Source organism: Ranitomeya imitator, chromosome 6, assembly GCF_032444005.1.
Source record: "Ranitomeya imitator isolate aRanImi1 chromosome 6, aRanImi1.pri, whole genome shotgun sequence".
Taxonomy (NCBI): Eukaryota; Metazoa; Chordata; class Amphibia; order Anura; family Dendrobatidae; genus Ranitomeya; species Ranitomeya imitator.
The window spans coordinates 98,092,358-98,117,118 of NC_091287.1; the positions used below are offsets into that span (position 1 = coordinate 98,092,358).

A 24,761-nucleotide genomic window follows, 5' to 3' on the forward strand; every position below is an offset into this window, starting at 1 on the left:
ATATTATATGAAAGAGCAAATAAGGAAACGTGCGACAGAAACCAGCAACCAGCCATTAAAACGAGCGAACATTTAAAAATCTCTTGGCTTACTATGAATGTGAAGTATGCTGGTTTTATAAAGCCAGGCGCACAAGTCTGTGCAGGTAGTCATGTAGCAATTATTGAATTATAAGCTAATTTAAACAAAATTAACCTTCCCACTGGTCTGTCCTATGTAAAGCAAATTCTGTGTTATATTTCGGACCATATTTGTCCTTGAGGAAAGGTGCCCATACACCTTAGATGGTTGTCGTCTGAATGCTTATTCAGCCAACAACTACTGTATATCTCCAGACTCCCCCCATATATATGAATGTTGAGCTTAAATGAGCACTTATGCTTTAAATGGGGAGAGTGGAGTAGGCCGTAAGACCCATCTGACAGTGCCTTGTCTTCCTGGAGAACAAGAGGATTAGGTGTTTGAAATCGGGAAGAGTCAGGTGGCCCCGATATATTGAGTGGTCAGTTGGTCCCACCAACTTCTGTGGGTTCTGTCCTCTAATGTGTGAACATGCCTGAAGTATACAATCCAAGATAGTCATGGATTAAAGCAAATAGTCATCCCCAAATAACGATTAAAGTAGCTGTACAGTGATATTAGGAACTTAACCCTATACAAATCATACTAGCACTGTGCATTTTAATGGTTAACGTGCCTGAAAAAAATCACTTTTAATTCACTTTTAATCCAAATGCAAAATAGGGGCTTTGGTACACCCTTAGTGTGTCCATAGGCTCAGTAGACCATTACAACCCCTCATTTTGCATTTTTTTTGCTTTTTTTTCTCACTTGCCCAATGTGAGTGCTGCTCAAACTAAGCAATCATGTCTGCGCATGAGCACTGACACTGCCTGAGCCCGGCTGCATGCACACAGCGTGCGTGGGCGCATTCTCCTCCCATGCTCCTCTCTGAGGCAACACAGTCACAACACTTTCAGATGGGGTATCAATGTACAAGTGGTGGTAGCAGAGAGGAGCCATGGAGATCACGCCTATCCACCCTGTGTGTGCATCGGTAGGCTCATGCGGTGTCAGTGTGCATCTGCAGACACACAGGCTGAGTTCAGGCAACGTTCAAAGAGAATGCTGTCAATCAAATGCAGAGAAAGTCCCTAAATTGGAAATTAAGGGGGCGTAACAGTTTTCTGAACCCTTGATCATGAACTGGTGTACCAAAACCACCTGATTTGCGAATGAATTAACATAAGTTTCTCAGGCTAATTACCACTAAAATGTACAGTGCTATATAGAGCCACTATATCAATGTACAGCTAGATTAACAAGCATACGACATCTAAAGGGGAACGGTCAGCGATCCTGACATGTCTGTTTTAGTAAATACATTAATTCCCCATAAAACAACAATTTCTGAGAATCTTTTATTCATAATAAATGTACAATTGCGCTCATTCCTCCTGAATATTTACCAATAAATTGACAACTGAGCGTTACCATTCCCATTGTCAAAGGGGTGTGTCCCTATACCGTGCGACAGTGTCAGCACTGATTGGACAGTATATAGTGACGCACCCTATGCTAATAGTAGCCAGTCATTAATTTATTCTGAAATTTCTAAAAGAAATATCCGAGGAATCTATGTAGCATTATGAGAAGTTATTCTCCAGAATGGTCACGTGATAGAGAATGTGAGCATTTACTATAGCCGGCATTTTAGAAGAGGTGACAGATCCTCTTTAAGAACAGGATCGAGACAACAAACTGCTATTTAAAACTATTCCACTTGTGATCATTTTAAGAAAGCTATTTATTATTCATAAAGAGGCTAAAATTAAGCCTCCCCCGTTGCCTTTGTTGCTACGGAATAATCCCCACTAAATACCTTTCCATCGTGTACGCGCATGTATGTGGTGTATGTTTGTATTCTTTATAAGTGACATTATGTAACGCTTAATCCACAGATAATCCAAAGCAGCAAGGCTCTAATTGAGAGCGCGGATGTTGTTTATGAGAAGATCGTGCAGTGCCAGAAGACTGGTGAGTGAAATTACTGGATTACACCGACTTTTACTGCGTTAGTTATTGATTGTTATAATGTTGTTACAAAAACCACGCACAAGGCCTCCTTCGGTCCTCCATGACCTTTCCCTGATCTTTACCTATTTTCATCAGCATTTTGGATCCTATTTTCATCAGTGTTTGGTTGGATTGTGTCACTTCAACAAAAAACGGACTGAGGTTTATAAAGCTTCTCCTATTTTCGCAGACTTTTAGAAATAACAGGTGCTGTCATTACACCTGTTAGTATTAGGCTATGTGCACACGTTCAGGATTTCTTGTAGAAATTTCCTGAGCAAAACCGGACATTTTCTGCAAGAAATCCGCATGCGTTTTTTGTACTTTTTTTCACGTTTTTTTTCTGGAGCTCCCTAATGCATTAAATAGCGGGAAAAACGCAAAAAATCCGCAAAATTAAAGAACATGATGCGTTTTTTACCGTGCTGTGTTTTTTTTTTTTTGCGGAAAAAAACGCATCATGTGCACAAAAATTGCGGAATGCAATCTAAATGATGGGATGCATAATGAATGCATTTTGAGGGTATGTGCACACGTTCAGGTTTTTTGCGTTTTTTTTGTTTTTTCGCGATAAAAACGCGATAAAACAGCATAGAAACTGCAGACATATGCATCCTATCATTTAGAATGCATTCTGCAATTTTTGTGCACATGATGCGTTTTTTTCCACGAAAAAATGCATCGCGGTAAAATAAGCAACATGTTCATTAATTTTGGAGTTTTTTCACGTTTTTCCCGCTTTTCTAGGCATTTGGAAAAAATGCAAGAAAAAACGCATCAAAAACGCGCAAAAAAACACATAAAAAATGTGCAAAAAAAGGCATGCGGATTTCTGGCAGAAATGTAAGGTTTTTGTCAGGAAAATTTCTGCCAGAAATCCTGACATGTGCACATAACCGTAATGCATTTTTATAGCATTTTTATAGCGAAAAAAACGCAATATGTGCACACAGCCTAAATGATGGGCTCGCTGGAGTTGGATGTGTCAAATTTAATAAGAGACTAATGCCAATTAATAAATTCAGCGCATCTTCTCAGTGGTGTGTGTCCCTGACTGGAGTAGCATTTGTGGCATAGAAAACGATGCCATTTTGCAGAATTTGATGGTTGTGCATAGACACGGCCCATTCTACCCTAGCTCCTACCGCAAACATTTTGCGTCTCTTCAAAGAGTTTTATGCCTTATATTAGACCAAAACACTTTAAATCTTTTCAGCTCATCTCAACTGATGCGTTAAAAAAATGAACAGGTTTTCTAGGATTGAATAAGGCTAGTTTCACATTTGCGTTACAATCCGCAGCCTTTAATCCGCATCCGCAAGTGCTGGAAAAAACACATAGAAAAGCGTACAAATGCAGCATTTTTTTACGCATGCGGGAACGCATGCAGTTAAAAAAAAACGCCGCGGTTAAAAAAATGACGCGTTTATATGCTTTTCTATGCGTTTTTGTCTGCGTTTGCGTTTTTTGTGCACATGGTGACAAATTTTACAGGAGAAAAATCTAGATAGCCAGACACCGCCAATGGGACTACATAGGGCGTGTATTATGGGATATCTATATATAGACCCTAGGACTGCTGAAATCTTAACAGTGTGCTACTGTATCCTGTGTCATGATGGATCTTTGCATGGAGAGCTTTTATTTCAACCTGGATTTAAGCATCAAGCTGTTTCTTGCCTGTGCGTTTATCAAGCTGTTTCTTGCCTGTGCGTTTGCTTGGGAGCAAGACAGAAATCGCGAAAGATGGAGAAGGAGACGGCGTAGGCGTTTTTGGAGACACCCCATTATCGAACTACGTGAGAGACGTGGGGCCTATCACACGCTGTATGGCGAGCCTAATGAGAACCCTGACAAATTCCCGGAATACACAAGGATGTCGCAAGACTCGTTCCGGGATTTGCTTGCTCGTGTTCAAGGAGCCATACGGAGACAGGACACCCAGCTCTGTAGAGCGATTCCACCCAAGGAACGTCTGCTGGTTACATTAAGGTACATAAGAAATGTAAACCAATGCCAGTGCTAATTTCGGGTGTTCTGACATGTGTTTTTTTTGTTTGGTATTTTCCTTGATGTCTTTAGCATAACCACACCATAAATAGAATAGATTGTAATTTTTCTATATTATTTATTTTCTTCCAGATTTCTGGCAACCGGAGAGTTTATCATCCCTCCATTTCCAATACCGGCTTGGAATATCCACCCTGTTGGGAATAGTTGCGGACACCTGCCAGGCTTTGTGGAATGTACTCCGGGATGAGTTTATACCCCTACCCACCTTGAACATGTGGATTGGAATTGCGGAAAAATTCTGTAGTGTGTGTGATTTCCCCAACTGTTTGGGAGCTGTGGATGGAAAGTACATCCGCATTATCAAACCTGCCAGAACAGGATCGGAGTTTTTCAACTATAAATAATATTTTTATGTTGTGCTCATGGCAATAGCTGATGCGAACTGTCGCTTCATCGCCGTGGGCATTGGAGCTTTTGGCCGTGGCAACGATTCCCAGACTTTCAAGAACTCGGATATGGGCCGCCGTGTGTATGGCAAAAATTTTAATTTTCCATGGCCACAACCTCTCCCCAACACTCAAGGTCCACCGATGCCATGTTTTGTGGTTGGGGATGAGGCCTTTCAGATGTGCGAAAACCTACTGAAGCCATATTCCAGGCGTGACTTGAACCACACTAAAAGGATCTACAACTACTGACTGACCAGGGCACGAAGAACTGTTGAGTGTACCTTTGGAATTCTAGTCTCAAAATGGCGCATTCTTGCATCAGCCATAAATCTAAAAATGGATACAGTCAATGAGGTGGTCAAAGCCTGTGTGGTTCTGCACTATTACATTATGGCTAAGGAGCGGCCCAACATTGAACTGGATGAACCAGTTGCACACCCACTGCCCGATTACCAGCATCACCCGCTGCCGTCAACAGCTGAAGTTGGCCACATGCGGGACCTATTTGCTGCCTTTTTTTATTCGGATATTGGACGTGTGTCATGGCAGGACAATGTTGTTTAAATGTCCTGTTGTTATTTTATCTGTACCAGTTATTTTCTTCCATGTTACTAATGTTTCTCGTTAATAAACTTTTTTTGGTGTCTTGACCGTGTCTCATATGTATTTCCTCTATAAACCGAGGTTGTCCTCACACTAGCAGTATTTGGTCTGTATTTATTATCAGTATTTGTAATCCAAAGCCAGGAGTGGGTGATAAAGGCTGAGGTGCTAGATATGCAAATATTATACTTTTCCTCTAATTGTTCCACTCCTTGTTTTGGTTACAAATACTAATATAAAATACTGACCACATACTGCTAGTGTGACGGCAGCCATGTTGTTTTAGTGATAAGGTTGTTGACGTCATTGCGTCCTGATTCTGTTCTGCTATGCAGTATCCATTGGACACAGACTGAAGAGACAATGGCTGTCATACAAAAAAAACCTATACTCATCAAGTCATGTGTCAGAAATAATGAATTCATGATGCACATATAACAGCCTCATGAATTAACTATTTCTGACACATGTGCAGGTGAGCATAGATATGCCGTGTATGACCGCCATCGTCCCTTCAGTTTGTGTGAAATAGATTATGTACACAGAAGAGAAAAAGGAGACTATACAATGCACTTCTCACCAGGTCAGGCGTCCCAACTAATGAGTTTTTGGACACCTGACCTGTAGAGTATAGTTTTGCATTGTATTGCCACCATTTTCTCTTCAGTCTGCAACACTAGTCACAGACTAAGCAGAATGAGAGATTAAGGAGAAAATACAAGTATAAATCTTTTGGTCCACCTCATAGCTCTATACTAAAGACACACAAAGTCTTGTACTTGCTAACTACTGGAGCTATGATGTGATGATGTGGCCAAAAAATAGTGTGCGGCGCAGTGTTTTATTTGGCGCACGGCGTGTGTTGCCGGCGGCGAAAGACACAATAAACCAAACATAATTGGGGCAAAAAACTTATTTTTTAAGAACCAAAATATTTATTTAACTGCGCCTGCTTGGGGTAGAGTCATGGAAACCGGGGGTGTGAAGCAGTGAGGCCTGGCTAAGTGTGGACGACGCAGGGGTGGCAGGAGAAGGGGCAATGAAACTTGTGGGGTCTGGTAGTTCGGGGATAGGGCTTGACACATGAGAGGCCTGAGACGCACTGGAAGGGTGAGACAAACCTGACATAACAGACACACATGGAGGTGAGGGGGAAGGAATACTAAGAGTCCATTTTTTTTCTCCCTTTCTGGGATCGCCGGGTTCTGGTAAGCCTCGGTGGGCTCATATGTCGCGGCATGGTCGTGGTTGATGACCCGTCAGGGTCCGGCTGCACTGTGCCAGAGTCCATAGTGCTCGTAGAGCGTGCAGCCATGCCAGAGTCCATAGTACTTGTAGAGCGTGCAGCCATGCCAGAGTCCATAGTGCTCGAAGAGCGGGCAGCCATGCCAGAGTCCATAGTGCTCGAAGAGCGGGCAGCCATGCCAGAGTCCATAGCGCTTGTAGAGCGGAAGGCCATGCCAGGGTCCTGCTGCTGCATCGTGGTGGAGGCGGTATTGATGGCCATGCCAGGGTCCTGTTTCTGCATCGTGGTGTCAGTGGAGGAGGTCCAAGCAGGAGCAGCGGTTGTCATGGTGGTGGCGGTGGGCTGCCCTACAGCACTCGGCATGGTGGTGGTGCTGTACTGGTGTCTGGCAGTGCTAGGAATAGAGGTGGCCGTGCAGTGGTATGCAGCAGAGGTCGGCATTGAGGTTAATTGTGACAGTGAGGGCACAGGTGGATATGCTGACACTGTCTGCTGAAATATTAAATACAGTCTAGAGAAAAAAATTTTTTGCAAAAAAGGTCAAAAAGCAATGCTGACAACACACTACCACTTCAATGAAGTGTAGAAACAACGTTACAAGCAAATATTAAAACATAATGAATTTTATTAAATATGATTTTAAAATGATGTTATAAAATACCAAATCAAGCTACTAGAGCCACACAAAAAGAAGAACACACTGAAGAGGAGACCTATAGACAATGCCAAAAAATGTGTTTATATTACAGGTATGATAAAGAATTGTGCCAAAAATTCATGGAACACCCGTACGCACCTATGCATGAATAAATGGACAGCCTAAAGTGATAAATAATGATGACAATGCACCCTCTGTGTAATTAATGCTGAAAATAATAACAGCTAGCAAAGTGCTTATGAAAGTGCCTAGTGCTTTGTGCAAACAGAAAGCTGCATATATATATATATAAACAGAGGGTGCTACGAATAATAATAATCACATATAAAACTGTGAGGTTACAAAATCATGTGCGCACATATGAAGAAATGATCAGCCTGACACATCAAATCTCTACAGATGAAAAGTTACACAATGAAGCGCCCTCCATTTAGTAGGTGACACACCATGATCAAACTACTAACTCAAAAAAGATGTATATAATGAACTGGAAAGTGCTAGCATGAAGTGCTTAGTGCTTTGTGCAAAAAAAAGTGTAGCACATTTATGCTGGTACAAAGAGTATGAGTGATCCTAATGTCTGCAAATACCGGTATAAGAATCTTTACACAAGTGTGTCAAATATGACAAAGACCGCGGATGTGGCCATTAAAAGGAGGACTGGAGCAAAAGGACATGATCATACCTGAATGTAAGTAAGTATAAGAGGTCCCAATCTGCACGTGTGTTCTCACCCCGACAGCGCCGTTTCGCTAAATGCTTCCTTTATGGGGGCGTAGCTTTACGTGGTAAAAGGAGGTGTATAAATACCGGAGGTGAAGTGAAACTGCAAATTTCATTGGTGGGCAGAAGTGGGCGCTTCTCCGCTAGTAATTGTCTAGCCATGCAGTGAAAAAATGACTTCCGGCCTCCGCGCTGGAACGCAGGCTGAGACGCATGAAGGACCATCTGCGCAGGACCGGAAGTCAAGGCTGACTCATAGAGCAGAAGCGCACCTCCCTTCAATGAAGACTACGGAACAGAAGAAAAATAAGGGGACTAATTAATGCGAATAAAGAAAATGTGACCTGCTACTAATAATGTGTAAATAAATAAGGGATGTGTAAAGTGACATAAATAAAGGGACTACTTAGTACGAATAAGAAAACGTGACTTGATACTAATAAATGTGTAAATCAATACTGAAATATATTGAGGTGACATATTAATACAATACAATAGTATAAATGACCTAATAATACACTAATATAGAAACACCCAGGATAGTTATGGACATAGATTGTGCACACTTGTACATACTTTCATATCCATACATATTAGTATATGGATAAAAACACATACACTAAATGCTGAGAATAATTAAATAAATAATAAAATAATGAGAAAATATACGAAAATAATAATGAATAATAAATAATAGAATATGTAATAATAATAATAATAATAGTGATAATAATGTAATACATACAGAAATATGAAAAATATGAAATTATACAAACAAATAGAGAAATAGACTAAAGTATAATGAAAGAAAATAAAAAATAACAAAATAAAATAACAAAATCTTCAGGATATAGATAATGTTCCGTTTTCTTCAAAAAAACGCATGATGGAAAAATGCTACTGCGTGAACCAAAAAAGCCTCCAATATAGACACTAAATAAAAATAGAAATGAAAAATATGAGAAAACACACGAATAAAACCATGTAAAAACATATAAAAACAGGATGCCTGTAAATAGTTAAATAGGATAAGGAACATAACTGAGTGGGAAAGACTCATTTATATTAGACAAAAGCACTGAAACCTAAATTTTCGCTTAAGCCTTGGGGAGTTATGGTACCCAATCTATAGATCCATCGGTTCTCCAATTGGGCCAAGAATTTACCCAGATCTCCACCTCTTATTCCCAAGAGAATCAGTTGGTTAAAGAAATGATGTGCTGGCCTCTAGAGGTCGACTTTTACTTAGTCAAGGCTTTTGGTGACCTCCTGGATACGTGTATTCATGTGGCTAAGGGAAATATCCATTCGGTCACCCAAAGCCTTGAGTCCTTCGTGAAAAACCGAGCTCAAGTGCAAAAGCTCGGGCATGAGGGACCTGTCCGATGCTCTCTGCCGCTGCCGGGAGGAACCCAAAGAAAAGGGGGCAGAGGACTGGGAAAGGGGAACACCTGATGGACCAGCTTCCTGGTCTCCAGGTAGTGTGGCAGGCCCACTTGCTGCAGCGCTGCTGGATGGCTGGGACGGGTCCGTGGCTGTCTGATGAAGGACTGCTCCAGAACCTGGGCCAACAGTACTGCTCCATGTGCTGTGAAAAAAGAAAAAAAACATTAATACCAAATATTAACCAGACGCCATCTCCTGTGGAATAGAAACATACAGATTATGGCAATACAACACAACCAAATGCACGAGATATATACTTACGTTCTCTGGGCAAGTACCGGTCTTAAAAATGCCAGAATGCGATGGTATTTGTACTTTCGGATCCTTGCTCCTGAACCACTGGGAACACGGCTCTCTTGACGCAGGTCCTTGTTGAAGCGGTCCTTAATCGAACGCCAACGTGTTTTGACTTCCTGTACTGTTGAAAAAACAAAAAATTATGGTTACACAATGTACTTTTGGCCGTGCTCACACAACTGTGTGAGAACAGTTGTGTGAGCACGGCTAAGGTCACTGCTGCTTCACTCTGCATTGCAATACTTACAAAATGCACTTCGGACCTGAGTCGGGGCGTTGTCCCAGCCATCCCACATCGCTTTGGCCACCTCATTCCATAGGCGCCGAATCGTCACATTGTCCGAGTGCTGTGGAACCCGGGTGTCCCACAATGGGACTCGCTCTTGGACCAGGGAGATGTGGAGGTCATTTTCTATTAAATCTTCATCCCGTTCTGGAACCTAAAAAATAAATAAAGACATTAATGTTGGAAACATTAACATAAGGAAAAGAAAGAAAACAGAGGACGAGAAATGGCATGAATAAGGAAAGTCCAGATACAAAAGGAGTGCAGAAGACAAATGTAAAAAAAGAGTAAAGTAAAGAAAGGAAGATTCAAGAATACTAAAGTGAGGATACAGTAAACAGTCAGCATTGTATATGTACACGCTGCCGCCTTGCCACCCGGCTGCCTTTGCCGCAGTAGAAGAAGAACTCTTAACAAAAGGAAAAAAAAATTGTCATATGTGTAGATGTGACAGTGAATACTTACCAATCTGACGAGGTGAGTACTCACTTCACTGACATGTTCGGCTTCAGAAAGCCCAGGACGTTGCCCCTCATCAGAAGAAGACATTCTGATGCATGCAGAAAGAAAGAAATGGAAGATATTAGGACATGTAGAGATAGAAAATAGAAAATACATGCATTGGCTTTGATATACTCACATTGTTTAGAGACTTTTTTTCCTCCAAGTTGCTTTCCTCTGTGTGGTCTGCTTCCCAGTCTGCTGTGTAGTGACCTGGCAATGCCCACTCCCTCCCTTTATCCCCTTGTATGTGGGGGGTGACTAATCAGTGTCTAGACATGTTTTTCTCTGGTTCAACGCATGCGTTCACGAATGCAAGCAAACGCATGTGCTTGCGGCAACATGTGTTCACATAGACAGCAATGCGTTTTTTTAGCGCATTTGTGCCACTAACAACCGCATATGTTTCTAGGCGGCTAATTGACGCCTACAAAATTACTACATGTAGCGTTCACCGCGCCAAACCGCAGACGACGAAACGACGCATGCGTCATCAAACGCAATCAAGCGCAGACACTTGCGTTTATAATGTTAAATATAGGAATACACAATGCATGCGGATTACTGCAGATGAAACGCTGCGGACACAACCGCAAATGTGAAACCGGCCTTAGTGTCTCCAAATCTGCATTGTGGTTTCTGTTGATTGATCCATCCTTGTACTGCAGATACCAACGAAGCCCTTATGGCCCCCATTACACATACAGTGGGGTTTGTCAGGATTCCGCCATAACGGGAGTAGCGCTGCATGCTTTTCTCTTCCTGCTGTCAGAGGCTCCAAGAGGAGCAACCAAACCTAATCTGAACAGGGCTCTAGTAATAATGATAGAATGTGCCCACGCTTCGTTGTATAATACTTTTTGTAATGATCTGCTGCCGTCTTTGGAAGACATAAGGACCTTCTCTATGAAGCCGTGCAGAAAAATATTTGCAATTTTACTTGTATTTAGCACTTCATCATATTATTTGTTTGTTTGCAAGTAAAGAACATGGCTTTTTAGAAACTGTGAGCCACTGGCAAACACTAAATGATGGACACCATTAGGAAATCGATGAACACCATTCTAAGTCCTGAGTCTTTCAGCGCTGTTGGAGCCATACATGTCACAGATCAGTCACAGTTTGAACTCGGTGTTTTGCTCCTAAAGCAAAATAGAAAAACTGAATTCCTAGATAATGGGACAGTGTAATTGTAAGTGATCAACCTAGATCCTCGGGTCTAATGTAACATGTGGCCACCATTATGTCTGCACAATCAGGAAAGGTTGTCAAATACTGTAGCTACTTAAGATCAGTTAGTGGGAAATCTGATTAATCACCTAAATATTTGTTGCAGAACTAGTTGTTAGAATTACCGTAGCTAGAAATCAATGACCTAATTGACCATCTTTCTCTTTCTTTCTCTTTATTCTTCTAGTTTTGTTTCTTGGAACTTGTGTTTACATGAATAATATGAAGGAAAGGAGCTATTATTATTATTATTATTATTTATTGTTATAGCGCCATTTATTCCATGGTGCTTTACATGTAAGGATTGTTATACATAATAAAATCAAGTACAATAATCTTGAACAATACAAGTCATAACTGGTACAGGAGGAGAGAGGACCCTGCCCGCGAAGGCTCACAATCTACAAGGGATGGGAGGGAATACAGTAGGCGAGGGTAGAGCTGGTCATGCAGCGGTTTGGTTGATCGGTGGTTACTGCAGGTTATAGGCTTGTCGGAAATTGGATAAAAACATTGGTATCCCTCAGTAATGAAGGAATATTAAATCTTTTTTGATAATCGCTTCATCAGTTCTTCATAGGCAAAGGGAAAATTAAGTTGTATTTTCCCTGCAGACGCTCACTTCCATTCATCGGGGCGGTACAGTCATTGCTCCCTACACTGTGAGTGCATTGTAATCATTCCTCTGTCACATTGATTGACATCCAGCTCTGCAGTATATGTGCAGTGTATGTGTGCAGAATCGACTGTCAGTGTGGTGTGGAGTGAGTACAGCATCACCGCTTCCTGCAGCCTCTTGCTTCCAGTTATCAGGGTGGTTGAGAGAGCGGTGATGCTGTATTCAGTTTTCATCAGTTCAAGTTCATGTAAAGAACAGGCCTACACCTGTGAACATTTGGTTTTCTTTTTATTGTGAAGCTAACAATAGGATAAAAAACTGAAAATTTCAGTGTGCATAACTATTCACCCCAATAAAGTCAGTACTTTGTAGATCCTCCTTTTGCAGCAGTTACAGCTGCAAATCACTTTGGATAAGTGTCTATGAGCTTTCCACATCTTGCCACTGTGATTTTTCCCCATTACTCAAGGCAAAACTGCTCCAGCTCAAGTTAGATGGCTTCCTCTGGTGAACAGCAATCTTCAAGTCTGATCACAGATACTGTACTCAATTGAATTAAGGTTTTGATTAGTCCACTCCAAAACATTTACACATTTCCCCTTAAACCACTTGAGTGTTGCTTTAGCAGTATGCTTTGGGTCATTGTCTTGTTGAACGGTGAACCTCCGTCCCAGTCTGAAATTACTGACCAAGTGAAACAGGTTTTTCTCAAGAACATCTCTGTAGTTCGCATCATCCTTGACTTGGAACATTTGACCTCACCTTCTCCTGCGGTCTCTGGCCTCACCTTCTCCTGCTGTCTCTGGCCTTACCTCCTGCTGTCTCTGACCTCACCTTCTCCTGCTGTCTCTGGCCTTACCTCCTGCTGTCTCTGACCTCACCTTCTCCTGCTGTCTCTGACCTCACCTGCTCCTGCTGTCTCTGACCTCACCTGCTCCTGCTGCTTCTGACCTCACCTGCTCTTACTGTCTCACCACATGTTTTCACACCAGAGCTGAATTGTTAATACAAAAGGCATCATAACTGAATGAAGACTTACCGTATTTTTCAGACTATAAGACACACTTTTTTCCTCCCAAAGTGTGCAGGAAACGGGGGGGGAGTGTGACTTATAGTCCGGATGTATTGGTTCTGGCTGAGGTGGGGGAGCGATATTAGAGGAGCAGCGGGTCACAGAGGCATTATTAGCCGGCGGCTTCGGCTAACTCCTGTGCCCGCTGCTAAAGAGAAATGAATATACAATGCATTCCATGCCCATGGACATGGAGGGCAATGAATTTTCATTTTATGCTGGCTTCCTGGTGTGATTGATTGTCCCCATCCCGTTGCTGACATGATTGGCCCCCATCCAGTTCCTGGTTTACATGGCCCCATCAGAAAAGATTTTAAAAAAAGACAAACATTACACTTACCTACACGGCGCTCCCTCGCAGCGTCCTGCTTCGGTGCCAGCAGCTGCTTAATGCTTGTAAGCAGCGCATGGCGGGGATGTCATGCGCTACTCACAAACAAAGCCAAGCTGCTGGAATACTCACCAGGACGGTTCAGCGCAGAGAGCTGTGAGTATCCATTCCTCTTCAGTAGCACGCACTGTCAGCCGCCTGCTTCCTGCCTCTGCGGTTGGTCACATGTGCCGATACTTAAGGAGAAATTAATTTCTCTTAAGTATCGGCACACGTGACCGCCGACAGGATCCAGAAGCAGGCGGCTGACAATGCGTGCTACTGAAGAGGAATGGATACCCACAGCTCTCTGCGCTGAACGGTCCCGGTGAGTGTTCCGGCAGCTGGGCTTTGTTTGTGAGAAGCGAATGACATCCCCATCATGTGCTGCTTACAAGCATTAATCAGCTGCTGGCACCGAAGCAGGACGCTGCAACTGCAAGGGAGTGGAGGATTGTAAGAGTAATGTTTTTTTTTTTTTTAAAGGGACTCTGTCACCCCAATTTTCACCTATAAACTTCGGGCACCGCCATTCTGTAATGCTGTAGATAAGCCCCCGATGTAACCTGCAAGATAAGAAAAACAGATTATATTATACTCACCCAGGTGCGGTCCGGGTCCGATGGGCGTCGCGATCCGGGTCTGGCGCCTCCCATCTCCATACGATGATGTCCTCTTCTTTGCTTCCTACCGCAGCTCCTGCGCAGGCGTTCTTTATCTGCCCTGTTGAGGGCAGCGTAAAGTACTGTAGTGTGCAGGCGCCGGGAAAGGTCAGAGAGGCCCGGCGCCTGCGCACTGCAGTACTTTGCTCTGCCCTCAAGAGGGCAGATAAAGTATGCCTGCGCAGGAGCTGCGGCAGGAAGCAAAGAAGAGGACTTCATTGTATGAAGATGGAAGGAGCCGGACCCGGATCGCGATGCCCATCGGACCGGGACCGCCCCTGGGTGAATATGATATAACCTGTTTTTCTTATCTTGCAGGTTACATCGGGAGCTTATCTACAGTATTGCAGAATGCTGTAGATAAGCCCCTGATGGCAGTGGCCACATCATATAGGCGAAAATTGGGGTGACAGATTCCCTTTAATCTTTTCTGATGGGGCCATGTATACCAGGAACTGGATGGGGCCAATCAATGATTCATACCAGGAACTGGATGGGGCCAATCAATCAATCATACCTGGAACTGGATGGGGGCCAAAAAATCATACCAGGAACGGGATGGTGGCCAATCAATCAATCCTACTGGCAACTGGATGGGGGCCAATCAATCAAGCATACCAGGAACTGGATGGGGGCCAATCAATGAATCATACCAGGAACTGGATGGGGCAAATCAGTCATATCAGAATAAGAATGTGACCATGCATACCAGGACTGGGATGGGGCCATGCATACCAGAATAAGGATGGGGCCATGCATACCAGGATGGGGATGAGTGTCATGCATACCAGGATAGGGATGAGGTGACCATTGACCACATGTTTTGCTTCAGTTTTTTTTTCCTAATTTCCACCTCTAAAACCTAGGTGCGTCTCATGGTCAGTGATTCTTATAGTCCGAAAAAATACGGTACACTGCCAGTTGTCAAGACATTGCACAGTCATTAATGTATCAGTATAACGTCTCTCCTCCAATCATTGGGTGCTGAGAGACACATAGCATGTCAGATGCCACAATGGAGAGGTGACTCCACAATGCCCAGAGTTTCCCATACACCGGTCCTATTGTAATTAACTTTTTTTAACAGAATAATTTGCAGCTATATACCAGTATTAGACCTGCAGGACTGCTTTTGGTAGAACTCTGTTTTATTATATTCGCTATGTACACATTGGTTCTACAGTGCCGTCTGTGTGTCATTACATATTTATCTTTAATGTGCTGTTTTGCTTTTATCAGGAGAATTTAACATGGCTTTAAGAATCAGTTCTATGTGTTTTCTAACTCTGCTCTTGGAAATTGGTTTGATATTAGAATTGAAGTTGGCAAATGATAGGGGCGATTAGAGCTGGAATAAATACGCCTTTGGGAACCATAATATTATACTGAAACGAGCATTGAGAATAATTGTAGCTGTGGCTGATTGATGGAGGATAATAAAGATTACAGATAAATTGCACCGTGGAATCGCCCTTCTTCCAAGGAAAGGAGAAGTGAAAAATGCTATGTGTCCTCACTTGATAGTTCAGTGAAAATTCAGTGTAGCACCTCTGATAATCCTACTGCGCCTCCGCGAATCCTGCTGTCCCTCTGCTAATTCTGTGCACCCCTGCTGTTCCCGCAGGTCCCTGTGCTGTTCCCGCAGGCCCCTGTGCTGTTCCCAGAAAAACAATTGGAGTACTCAGTCCAAAATTTGTAAAAACGTATACAATACTTTATTACATCAATAATTAGTACAATAATAACAAGAATTCACATATATAGGGTAAGGGTAGTCACAGGTGTACCAGCAAATAGTATCAAAACATAAAGTGCATAGTGCCCATAGTTTCAACGGGAAGCTTTCCCCACCAGCATGTACAAGCTAACATCAGGGGTTCTTGCAGAGTTGCGGCATAATAATATGTAACAGAGTTATAGTACTCATTTGGGGAGCTTACCCATAATGTAATAAGGAGCCGGACCCGTGTCACGCCGCCACCAACGCGCGTTTCACTGCTCTTTTTCAAGGTGCGGTAGACTAGTGTGTGAGGGCCGAGATTAAACTCCCATAAGCGCCGGAAACTGTATAGTCGGCACATGTCTCCTGACCTGCATGCCGTAGTGAGCATCACTTCCGGCGGGCGGAACAACACTGCGTGTCAGCATCCATGTCGATTTGACGTCATTGGAACGCATGTGTCATCCCTATTCGCCATCAGCGATGCTCAGGGCCGTGCCACAGAGGACATGCGCACTACAGGATCCACTATAGAGATAGAAAATACTGGGGCAAGTATCGGATATAAGGGACAGAAAGATATTACCGCATATAGATGCATATTAACAGTGATTATACAATATTTATAATAAATACAAGATACAAAACAACAAAATTATGTGTATAATAATATATTAATTAATATCAAAAGACCGTGAACGTGAATAATAATAATGACGCAATATAAATGTTATTAATAATTAATAACAAAGAATAAATAAAAATAAATAATAATAATTCTACTAAAATCGTGACATTATAATATAACGTGATAGGGTCCAGCCTGTCCTCCATATTTCCAATTCATGCTGTCAGAATATTGTTTCCAGCATAACTATACGGTCCAGGTGGTTATGCAATTCACACATCAAGGGAGTAATAGATATAAACAGAACAAGACTGAAAATAAAAAACAGAAATTAATATCAAAAACATAACATACATAATCCACAAAACACACACAGAATTAAAAACCAAGACTGGGATATCGCACATTAAACTTACAAAAATGAACCAAAGCTCACCTGTTCATTCAGGCCTGCCGGTGTCACGGTATTTAATACCGTAATCCACCGGCATTCCCTTTGAGCCAACAAGCCCTTAGTGTCACCACCCCTGGTGCCCACACGAATTCTGTCGATCCCCCAAGCTTTGAAGCCATCTGGATTGCTGTTATGTTTGAGACGAAAGTGCTTCGGAATTGGTTGCATTGTAGCCACATCCTCCATGTCATGTGCGGCCTTTATATCCCTTACGTGTTCGCGTATGCGAACACGCAATTCTCTAGATGTAAGGCCTACGTACACCAAATTACAGGGACACACCACGTAGTACACCACATTAGTAGCGCTACAGGTAATGTGATCCCTTATAGTGTACTCTTTCTGGCCGTCTGATGACATGAAGGATGTGGCACGTCTCAAATTTTTACAGGCTAGGCATCCGCCACATGGGTAGAAGCCCGTCCTAGGATTACCAACTCCAAAAATATTGGATCTCTTCTGTACATAGTGGCTTTCTACAACAATATCTTTAAGGTTTCTACTCCTTCGTGCGGTCATCAGAGGTCTTTGTGGTAGGCATCCCCGAAGGATAGGGTCAGTTTTTAATACCGACCAGTGACGGTTCAGTATGGACCTCATAGCATCCCACCTATGATTAAATGTAGAGATGAATCTAAGATCTCCCTCACTTTTAGATTTTTCTCTCCCTTTTCTCTGTGCCAATAGCTCGTTCCTCTGTACTCCCTTTGCTCTCAAATATCCCCTCCTAACATTCCTTTTACTGTAGCCCCTTTGGGCAAATCTCTCCCCAAGGTCCACTGCCTGCTCCTCAAAGGCTGAATCCGTAGTGCATATCCTCCTGGCTCTTAGGAATTGCCCTACTGGTATGGATCTGATTGTGGAACGCGGGTGTGACAAGGACGCATGCAAGAGGGCATTCACGGAAGTCTCCTTCCGATATAAATCGGTATGGATCAAACCATTAGGTTGAACTTTCAGTGTAACATCCAAAAATGTGATTTCATGCTGGTTAAATACGTAGGTGAGATAGATGTTGGAGCTGTTTTGGTTCAGACCTGACATAAATCTCTGCAGATCTACTATGAGGCCCTGCCAGATGAACAGGACATCGTCGATGTACCTGTACCATCCCATGATCTGGGGGGCGGCATGTGCGCCATCCAAGAAAATCTCACTCTCCCAGAATCCCAAAAACAAATTAGCATAGGATGGTGCACAGGCTGCCCCCATGGCAGTCCCCTGTTTCTGCAGAAAAAAACGATCTTTGAAAGTAAAAAAATTATGAGTCAGGACGAACTCCAACAGCTCCAACACCAACTCACGTACGTCAGCATCCAAATTGCTATTTTCCAGGAAGAATCTGGATGCCCTCAAGCCGTCCTCGTGGCGGATGCTGGTGTAAAGTGATTCCACATCCGCCGTAACAAGTACCATATCCGCGTCCACAAACAGACCATCCAGGCGTCTCAGGATGTCATTAGTGTCCCTGACATAGGAGGGAAGCGTCTCCACCTGTGGATGTAAATAATATTCAATAAATTTACAGATTGGGTCACACAACCCCCCCATGCCAGAGACATAAGGACGACAAGGAGGATTGACTGGATCTTTGTGGACCTTGGGGAGGATATAGAACGTAGGGATTATCTGAGTAGTAACCAATAGGCCACCCAGCACTTTTTTAGTAATAATCCCCCTTTCATAAGCAATCTCCAAAATATTATTCAGCTGAGTCTGAAATTTAGATAGGGGACTGTGAGGCAGCTGCATATATGTTTCCTTGTTCTTAAGCTGCCGCATAGCCTCCCTCTCGTATTTCTCAACCGGCCAGATCACCACATTGCCCCCCTTGTCAGCAGGTTTAATCTGCACTTCATCCCATTTTCTAATCTCCTCCAAGGCTTGTCTCTGTATTGGGCTTAAATTATCCCTATTCTTATAGTTGTTAATAGCCCTAAAGTCTTCCATGACTAGGCGGGTAAAAATATCCACCTGTGGGCATAGTGACAAGGGTGGGAAATGTGGTGCATCTAGCCGAGATGGGGGGCATAGGTGTACTCACCGAATCAGAATTTGCCTCATTTTCAAGCTCTTCCAATATACGTAAGGTTTCTGCCTCAGCATTCTCCATCTCATGGCTGGGTGAGAGTCGTGCGTGTAATCTTTTAAGGATGATCTTACGAGAAAATAGGTGCAAATCTTTTATTGCTATAAAAAAGTCAAAGTTATTAAACGGTGAGAAAGATAGACCCAACTCAAGGACACGTTTCTGTGGTTCTGAAAAGACATGTGAGGAGAGATTAATTACCTCAAGTGTGTTAGGTCGGGCCTTTTTATCACTCTTAGGTGACACCATGTTTTAACATTTGTTGCTAAATCATCCCCCTTTCCATCGACCATCCTTCATAACGTCTCTTCTATCTCCAAAGGATCTAACATTCTCCATAGTATACCCTGTATCTTCAGCCGAAGATACTGATGATATCGAGGTAGATCTATCCCTTGAGGGTGCCCTATTGCCCACAGGATGACGGCCCCGCCACCTATTGACCTGATTCTGTTGTCGATCAGCCAGATCACGCTGATATTTTTTAGTTTTCCTCTGAACAATCTCTGTCTCCCATTTCTTTAGAAGTATGTCCAGCTCTGTCTTAAATTTTGTTATCGTCTCTACAGTTAATTGTTTATTAATCTCATCCTGTATAGCCCCAATTTCCACTTTACCCAAAAACATAGACCAATAAATACATGTGGGGTACCACCAGAAAGATATCATATAACCAAAAAAGGGGGAAGTACCAGCCAAATATAAAACGAAGATTATTTTATTGATAACAAAATTTTAAAATACATACAATATAAGAATAGAAAAAATGATGAACAGATGGGGACAAGGCAGAGTAGCCCCAAAGCAATCCATATATAGGTTTAAACAATCACATGTAGGTACAAAAAAAGTTCATGCATCAGCAGGCGCAGGATGGGTAGTAGATATAAACACAATGAGGTAGTACAAATCTATGTGCAAGTGTTTATATAGCTCCTAAAGATAAAATATATAAGTGGCTAGTCCTGTAAAAAATGTGGTTTGTAAAAAATTGATATGTATGCTGAAAAAACAGCTATACAAAATGGCTAGTAAAGTGACAGTGCAGAGGACGGCTAGACAAACCATATAGTAATAGGTATAATTAAAGTGTGTAGTGCACAATGGCATAGGACCACATAAATGTGCGGACCAGAAAAATAGCAATTCAGAACAGCTAAAGAAGTAATAAACACACCAATACAGGAACTATCAATAATACCCTAAAATTGGGGGCTAATAGATAAGTAATATAGTGCGGCTGGATAGCAAATACAATGCTAAGTGCATAGAAGATACCGGCGTGTATCCAAATACAGAGTCTAGACCGCACTATTGAAGGGAGAAAGGGAGAGGAGCTGTAGATAAGAAACACCATACAAGTACCTGCTGGAGGGAGGATTGCTGTGAGGAGGAAAACCCCGACGCGCGTTTCGCAACGTAGCTTCTTCCTGGGGGTCGTGGTAGTAAGAGGGGGCACAGTGAGAACCTTATATATGCGGCGTTTAAACTCGGCGCTGGCGTCCATCAGGCTCAATCCAGGAAGCGGCAGATCCGGCGTCCCACGTCACCAAGTCCCGCCCCACTCTGACGCGTCAGAGAGGTGGGGATCAGGATGACGCGAAGGGACACGTTACTACGGCAACCCAGGACAGTCGACGGGCGCAAGCGCACCACGCTGCAGAAAGGAAGCACCACGGAGGAGCTAAGTAGGGGAATAGAAAGACTATGCTAGACACTAACATTCTCCATAGTATACCCTGTATCTTCAGCCGACGATACTGATGATATCGAGGTAGATCTACCCCTTGAGGGTGCCCTATTGCCCACAGGATGACGGCCCCGCCACCTATTGACCTGATTCTGTTGTCGATCAGCCAGATCATGCTGATATTTTTTAGTTTTCCTCTGAACAATCTCTGTCTCCCATTTCTTTAGAAGTATGTTCAGCTCTGTCTTAAATTTTGTTATCGTCTCTACAGTTAATTGTTTATTAATCTCATCCTGTATAGCCCCAATTTCCACATCCAGTTCATTAAGTTGTTTCTCATTTGATTTATATAATAATTCCATAAACTTCTTGGAGCATGTAGGGGCCACGTCTTCCCATTGTGCCACGAAATCGGTGTCACTCACAATAAACGAGGGAAATACCTGGATCTGTAGACCCCTTGGTATAAGACCGCATGTTAAATATCTCTGCAGGAATGCCTTATTCCACATAATCGTGTGCGCTTATTTAAATATTCTTTATATTTCATAGTAAGTATGGCAACATCACCAGTCTTGGATTCCAAACCACTACCTGAACCCTCATTAAACACTTTATCAAGCTCTGTCAGCCACGCCGGAAGTGATGCTCACTACGGCATGCAGGTCAGGAGACATGCGCCGACTATACAGTTTCCGGCGCTTATGGGTATTTAATCTCGGCCCTCACACACTAGTCTACCGCACCTTGAAAAAGAGCAGCGAAACGCGCGTCGGTGGCGGCGTGACACGGGTCCGGCTCCTTATTACATTATGGGTAAGCTCCCCAAATGAGTACTATAACTCTGTTACATATTATTATGCCGCAACTCTGCAAGAACCCCTGATGTTAGCTTGTACATGCTGGTGGGGAAAGCTTCCTGGTGAAACTATGGGCACTATGCACTTTATGTTTTGATACTATTTGCTGGTACACCTGTGACTACCCTTACCCTATATATGTGAATTCTTGTTATTATTGTACTAATTATTGATGTAATAAAGTATTGTATACATTTTTACAAATTTTGGACTGAGTACTCCAATTGTTTTTCTGGATATATATTGTTGTTAGGAGTGTCCATCTGATAATATATTGCCTATGACATAAGGGCTGTACAGACGCAACTCATGGGCTGTAGAATATATAGAGTGTTCTATTTGGTTTGGCTTTATACCCTGTGCTGTTCCCGCAGGCCCCTGTGCTGTTCCCGCAGGCCCCTGTGCTGTTCCCGCAGGCCCCTGTGCTGTTCCCGCAGGCCCCTGTGCTGTTCCCGCAGGCCCCTGTGCTGTTCCCGCTGCCCCTGTGCTGCTCCTGCCACCCTTGTGCTAATCTTGTGGTCGCTCTGCTAGTCTTGCAGCACCTCTGCGTGTGGATTTTCAGCTATAGAACATGTGTGTGGATGTTTATTTGTTTGAGCTGGACAAGGAGAAGAATACATTTTCTGACTATATAGTCTTTTTTGGGGCAAAGGTTAAGGCCCCTTTAGAATAGCTGATTGGCTATTTGGAAGCTTATCAGCTGTTTACACAGAATGATCGTTAACACTATTATTCTGTGGCCATAAAATATCATGTTATTGGCAACACATCACCTGTTTACATGGGATGATGTGCTGCCGGTACAGATGATTCTGACACCTGCTTAACAATAATTGCACTCGAGGAAAGAGTGTTCTACTCATTCATCGGTGACTGACAATTATTTATAGACCAGACGATTTTGGGGAGCAAGCAGTCCTACAAACGCTGGTTCTCCAATGATTGACCTGTTAAAATGAGCCATAAGTTACAATGATCTGGCTGGTCCAAAGTTTATGTTGAATCGGTTTTTATTAAGTTTTGAACAATAAACAAATAACAATGGGTCATGCAGGACCAGCAAATTATAAGAATGAGACAGGGTAACATCGTATATTAATTCTCAACACCTGAATCATCCAAAAAACTGGGGATAGGGGAAAGGGAAAGGCAAAGAGGGGAGGGGGAGAGAAGAAGAAAAGGAGTGCCACATTTATAAGACGCAAGCCATAGCTCTGGAACAAATTTTCTGCAAGTTGTCAGAATCTTTAAATTCTTCCCATGGAATTTCAGCCGAAGACCCCGATTTCAGGAAAGTTTTCTTATCACATAAAGAAATTACATTTTCTGCTGCCTTTCCAACACTGATGGAGTGATGGAGGACTGCCAGTGGCGTGGAATAGATGTTCTGGCAACTGTAATGTTCATGTTCTCAATGGGAGGAGCAGATAAAGCCACTGCCAGACAACTTTACTGGTGGCCCATATCCAATAGAACAGAAGGGTTAGGCATTCATATTTCAACTGTCCAACTTATCTGTCGGGGAAGAATCAGGAATCCCCTATACACATTAGATTGTCCCCCAATCCTGCTGATATCAGTGGGTTCCCCCATTGTCTGGCTGCGGGTCTCTTGACCCAAACTCAATAGATTTATAGGCATATATGAGGCTGTTGAGCTTGCATTGTGAGATCCGCAACAGGTCTGTCTTGGGATGTGTTGAACAGACAGCTGAATTTGGCCTTGAATCACAAAAGATTCTCACATCTTGTGCCTTTTTGGTTTTTTATTGACTTTCGAATATAATTATCTAAAGTGATTATTTTGTGTAAAAGGCAAAAATAGTTGGGATAAATAAAGTAATAATTGTGGATTGCCCCCTAATTTTTTTTTATAATAGTAGCACAATGCAAAACAGATGTTGTCATAAAAAGGCTAACAACATCAACCGATCTAGGGGTTGTTCTTATAGGTTCCAGATGCCACTACTTAATAGAAAAAAACAATCTATGCCAGTTAGTGTATATAATAAATGGTTACTGAACTAAGATTACAGGAGGGATGTTCCTGTCATTCATGGCACAGGTTAATTGATTTGACATTTGCACACGCCCGGTAGTACATGATGACTTACAAACAGTTCATTTCTTTCTAAGCCATGGTGAGGAAATAACCCAAAGAGACCCCTCTTGAGAGCTTGTAAACCTAGTAGTTTTCTTCACTGCGGGTCCCTTTTTGATCCTTAGTAGAACTGCTCAGGAACCATGCTGCTGTTATAAACAGGGTCACACCACACCGCTGATCTATAAATCTACACGACAAAGAAGCCGCTGCAGAACATGATGATACAGCTGTGGAAAAGGCCTGGGCATGTATTTTTTTTATTTATTTTATTAACAGTTTTATTGTGGCTTTTTTTTTCCTTTTATTATTATAATGCACTATTCAATAATGATTTTGTATGACTATACTTGAATGAATTTTCATCTTCCGACAGATGTCCTTGACTTATCCCTCTGTATAGTCATGCAGTGGAACACATGACCTAAAAGCTTTGGTTTACTTTCTTTTCATTTATCTTTTTAATATATGTGTGATGGTCTCGTATCGAACAAATTGTGTATACGGTACCATCCCAACAGAGGCCAAAAAAGGCATTCTTGGGCTCCAGGTAAATGGGAGCTTTTGGATACATTTGACGTATTTGCCCGATTCTTCATATTATCAGTAGTGATGAGCGAATATACTCGTTACTTGAGATTTCTCGAGCATGCTCAAGAGTCCTCTGAGTATTTTTTAGTGCTCGGAGATTTAGTTTTTCTTGCAGCAGCTGAATGCTTTACATCTGTTAGCCAGCATAATAATAATAATATTTATTTTTTATATAGCGCTAACATATTCCGCAGCGCTTTACAGTTGGCACACATTATTATCGCTGTCCCCGTTGGGGCTCACAATCTAAATTCCCTATCAGTATGTCTTTGGAATGTGGGAGGAAACCGGAGAACCCGGAGGAAACCCACGCAAACACTGAGAGAACATACAAACTCTTTGCAGATGTTGTCCTTGGTGGGGTTTGAACCCAGGACT

The 24,761-nt window shown here is 42.6% G+C and overlaps 1 protein-coding gene and 1 long non-coding RNA gene across 3 annotated transcripts in view; both read left to right on the top strand.

Annotated features, from left to right (window-relative positions):
- Positions 1–24,761, top strand: part of PLCL2 (phospholipase C like 2) — a 264,980-nt gene that overhangs the window by 204,950 nt on the left and 35,269 nt on the right. For both annotated transcript variants that reach the window (XM_069729956.1, XM_069729957.1), the window contains exon 5: positions 1,962–2,037. In XM_069729956.1, coding sequence (XP_069586057.1) covers positions 1,962–2,037 — 76 coding nt within the window. The remainder of the gene's footprint in view (positions 1–1,961; positions 2,038–24,761) is intronic.
- LOC138643586 (uncharacterized) lies at positions 2,584–5,188 on the top strand. The gene is made up of 2 exons (XR_011314197.1): positions 2,584–4,068; positions 4,219–5,188. It is a non-coding gene; the product is annotated as an uncharacterized lncRNA (long non-coding RNA).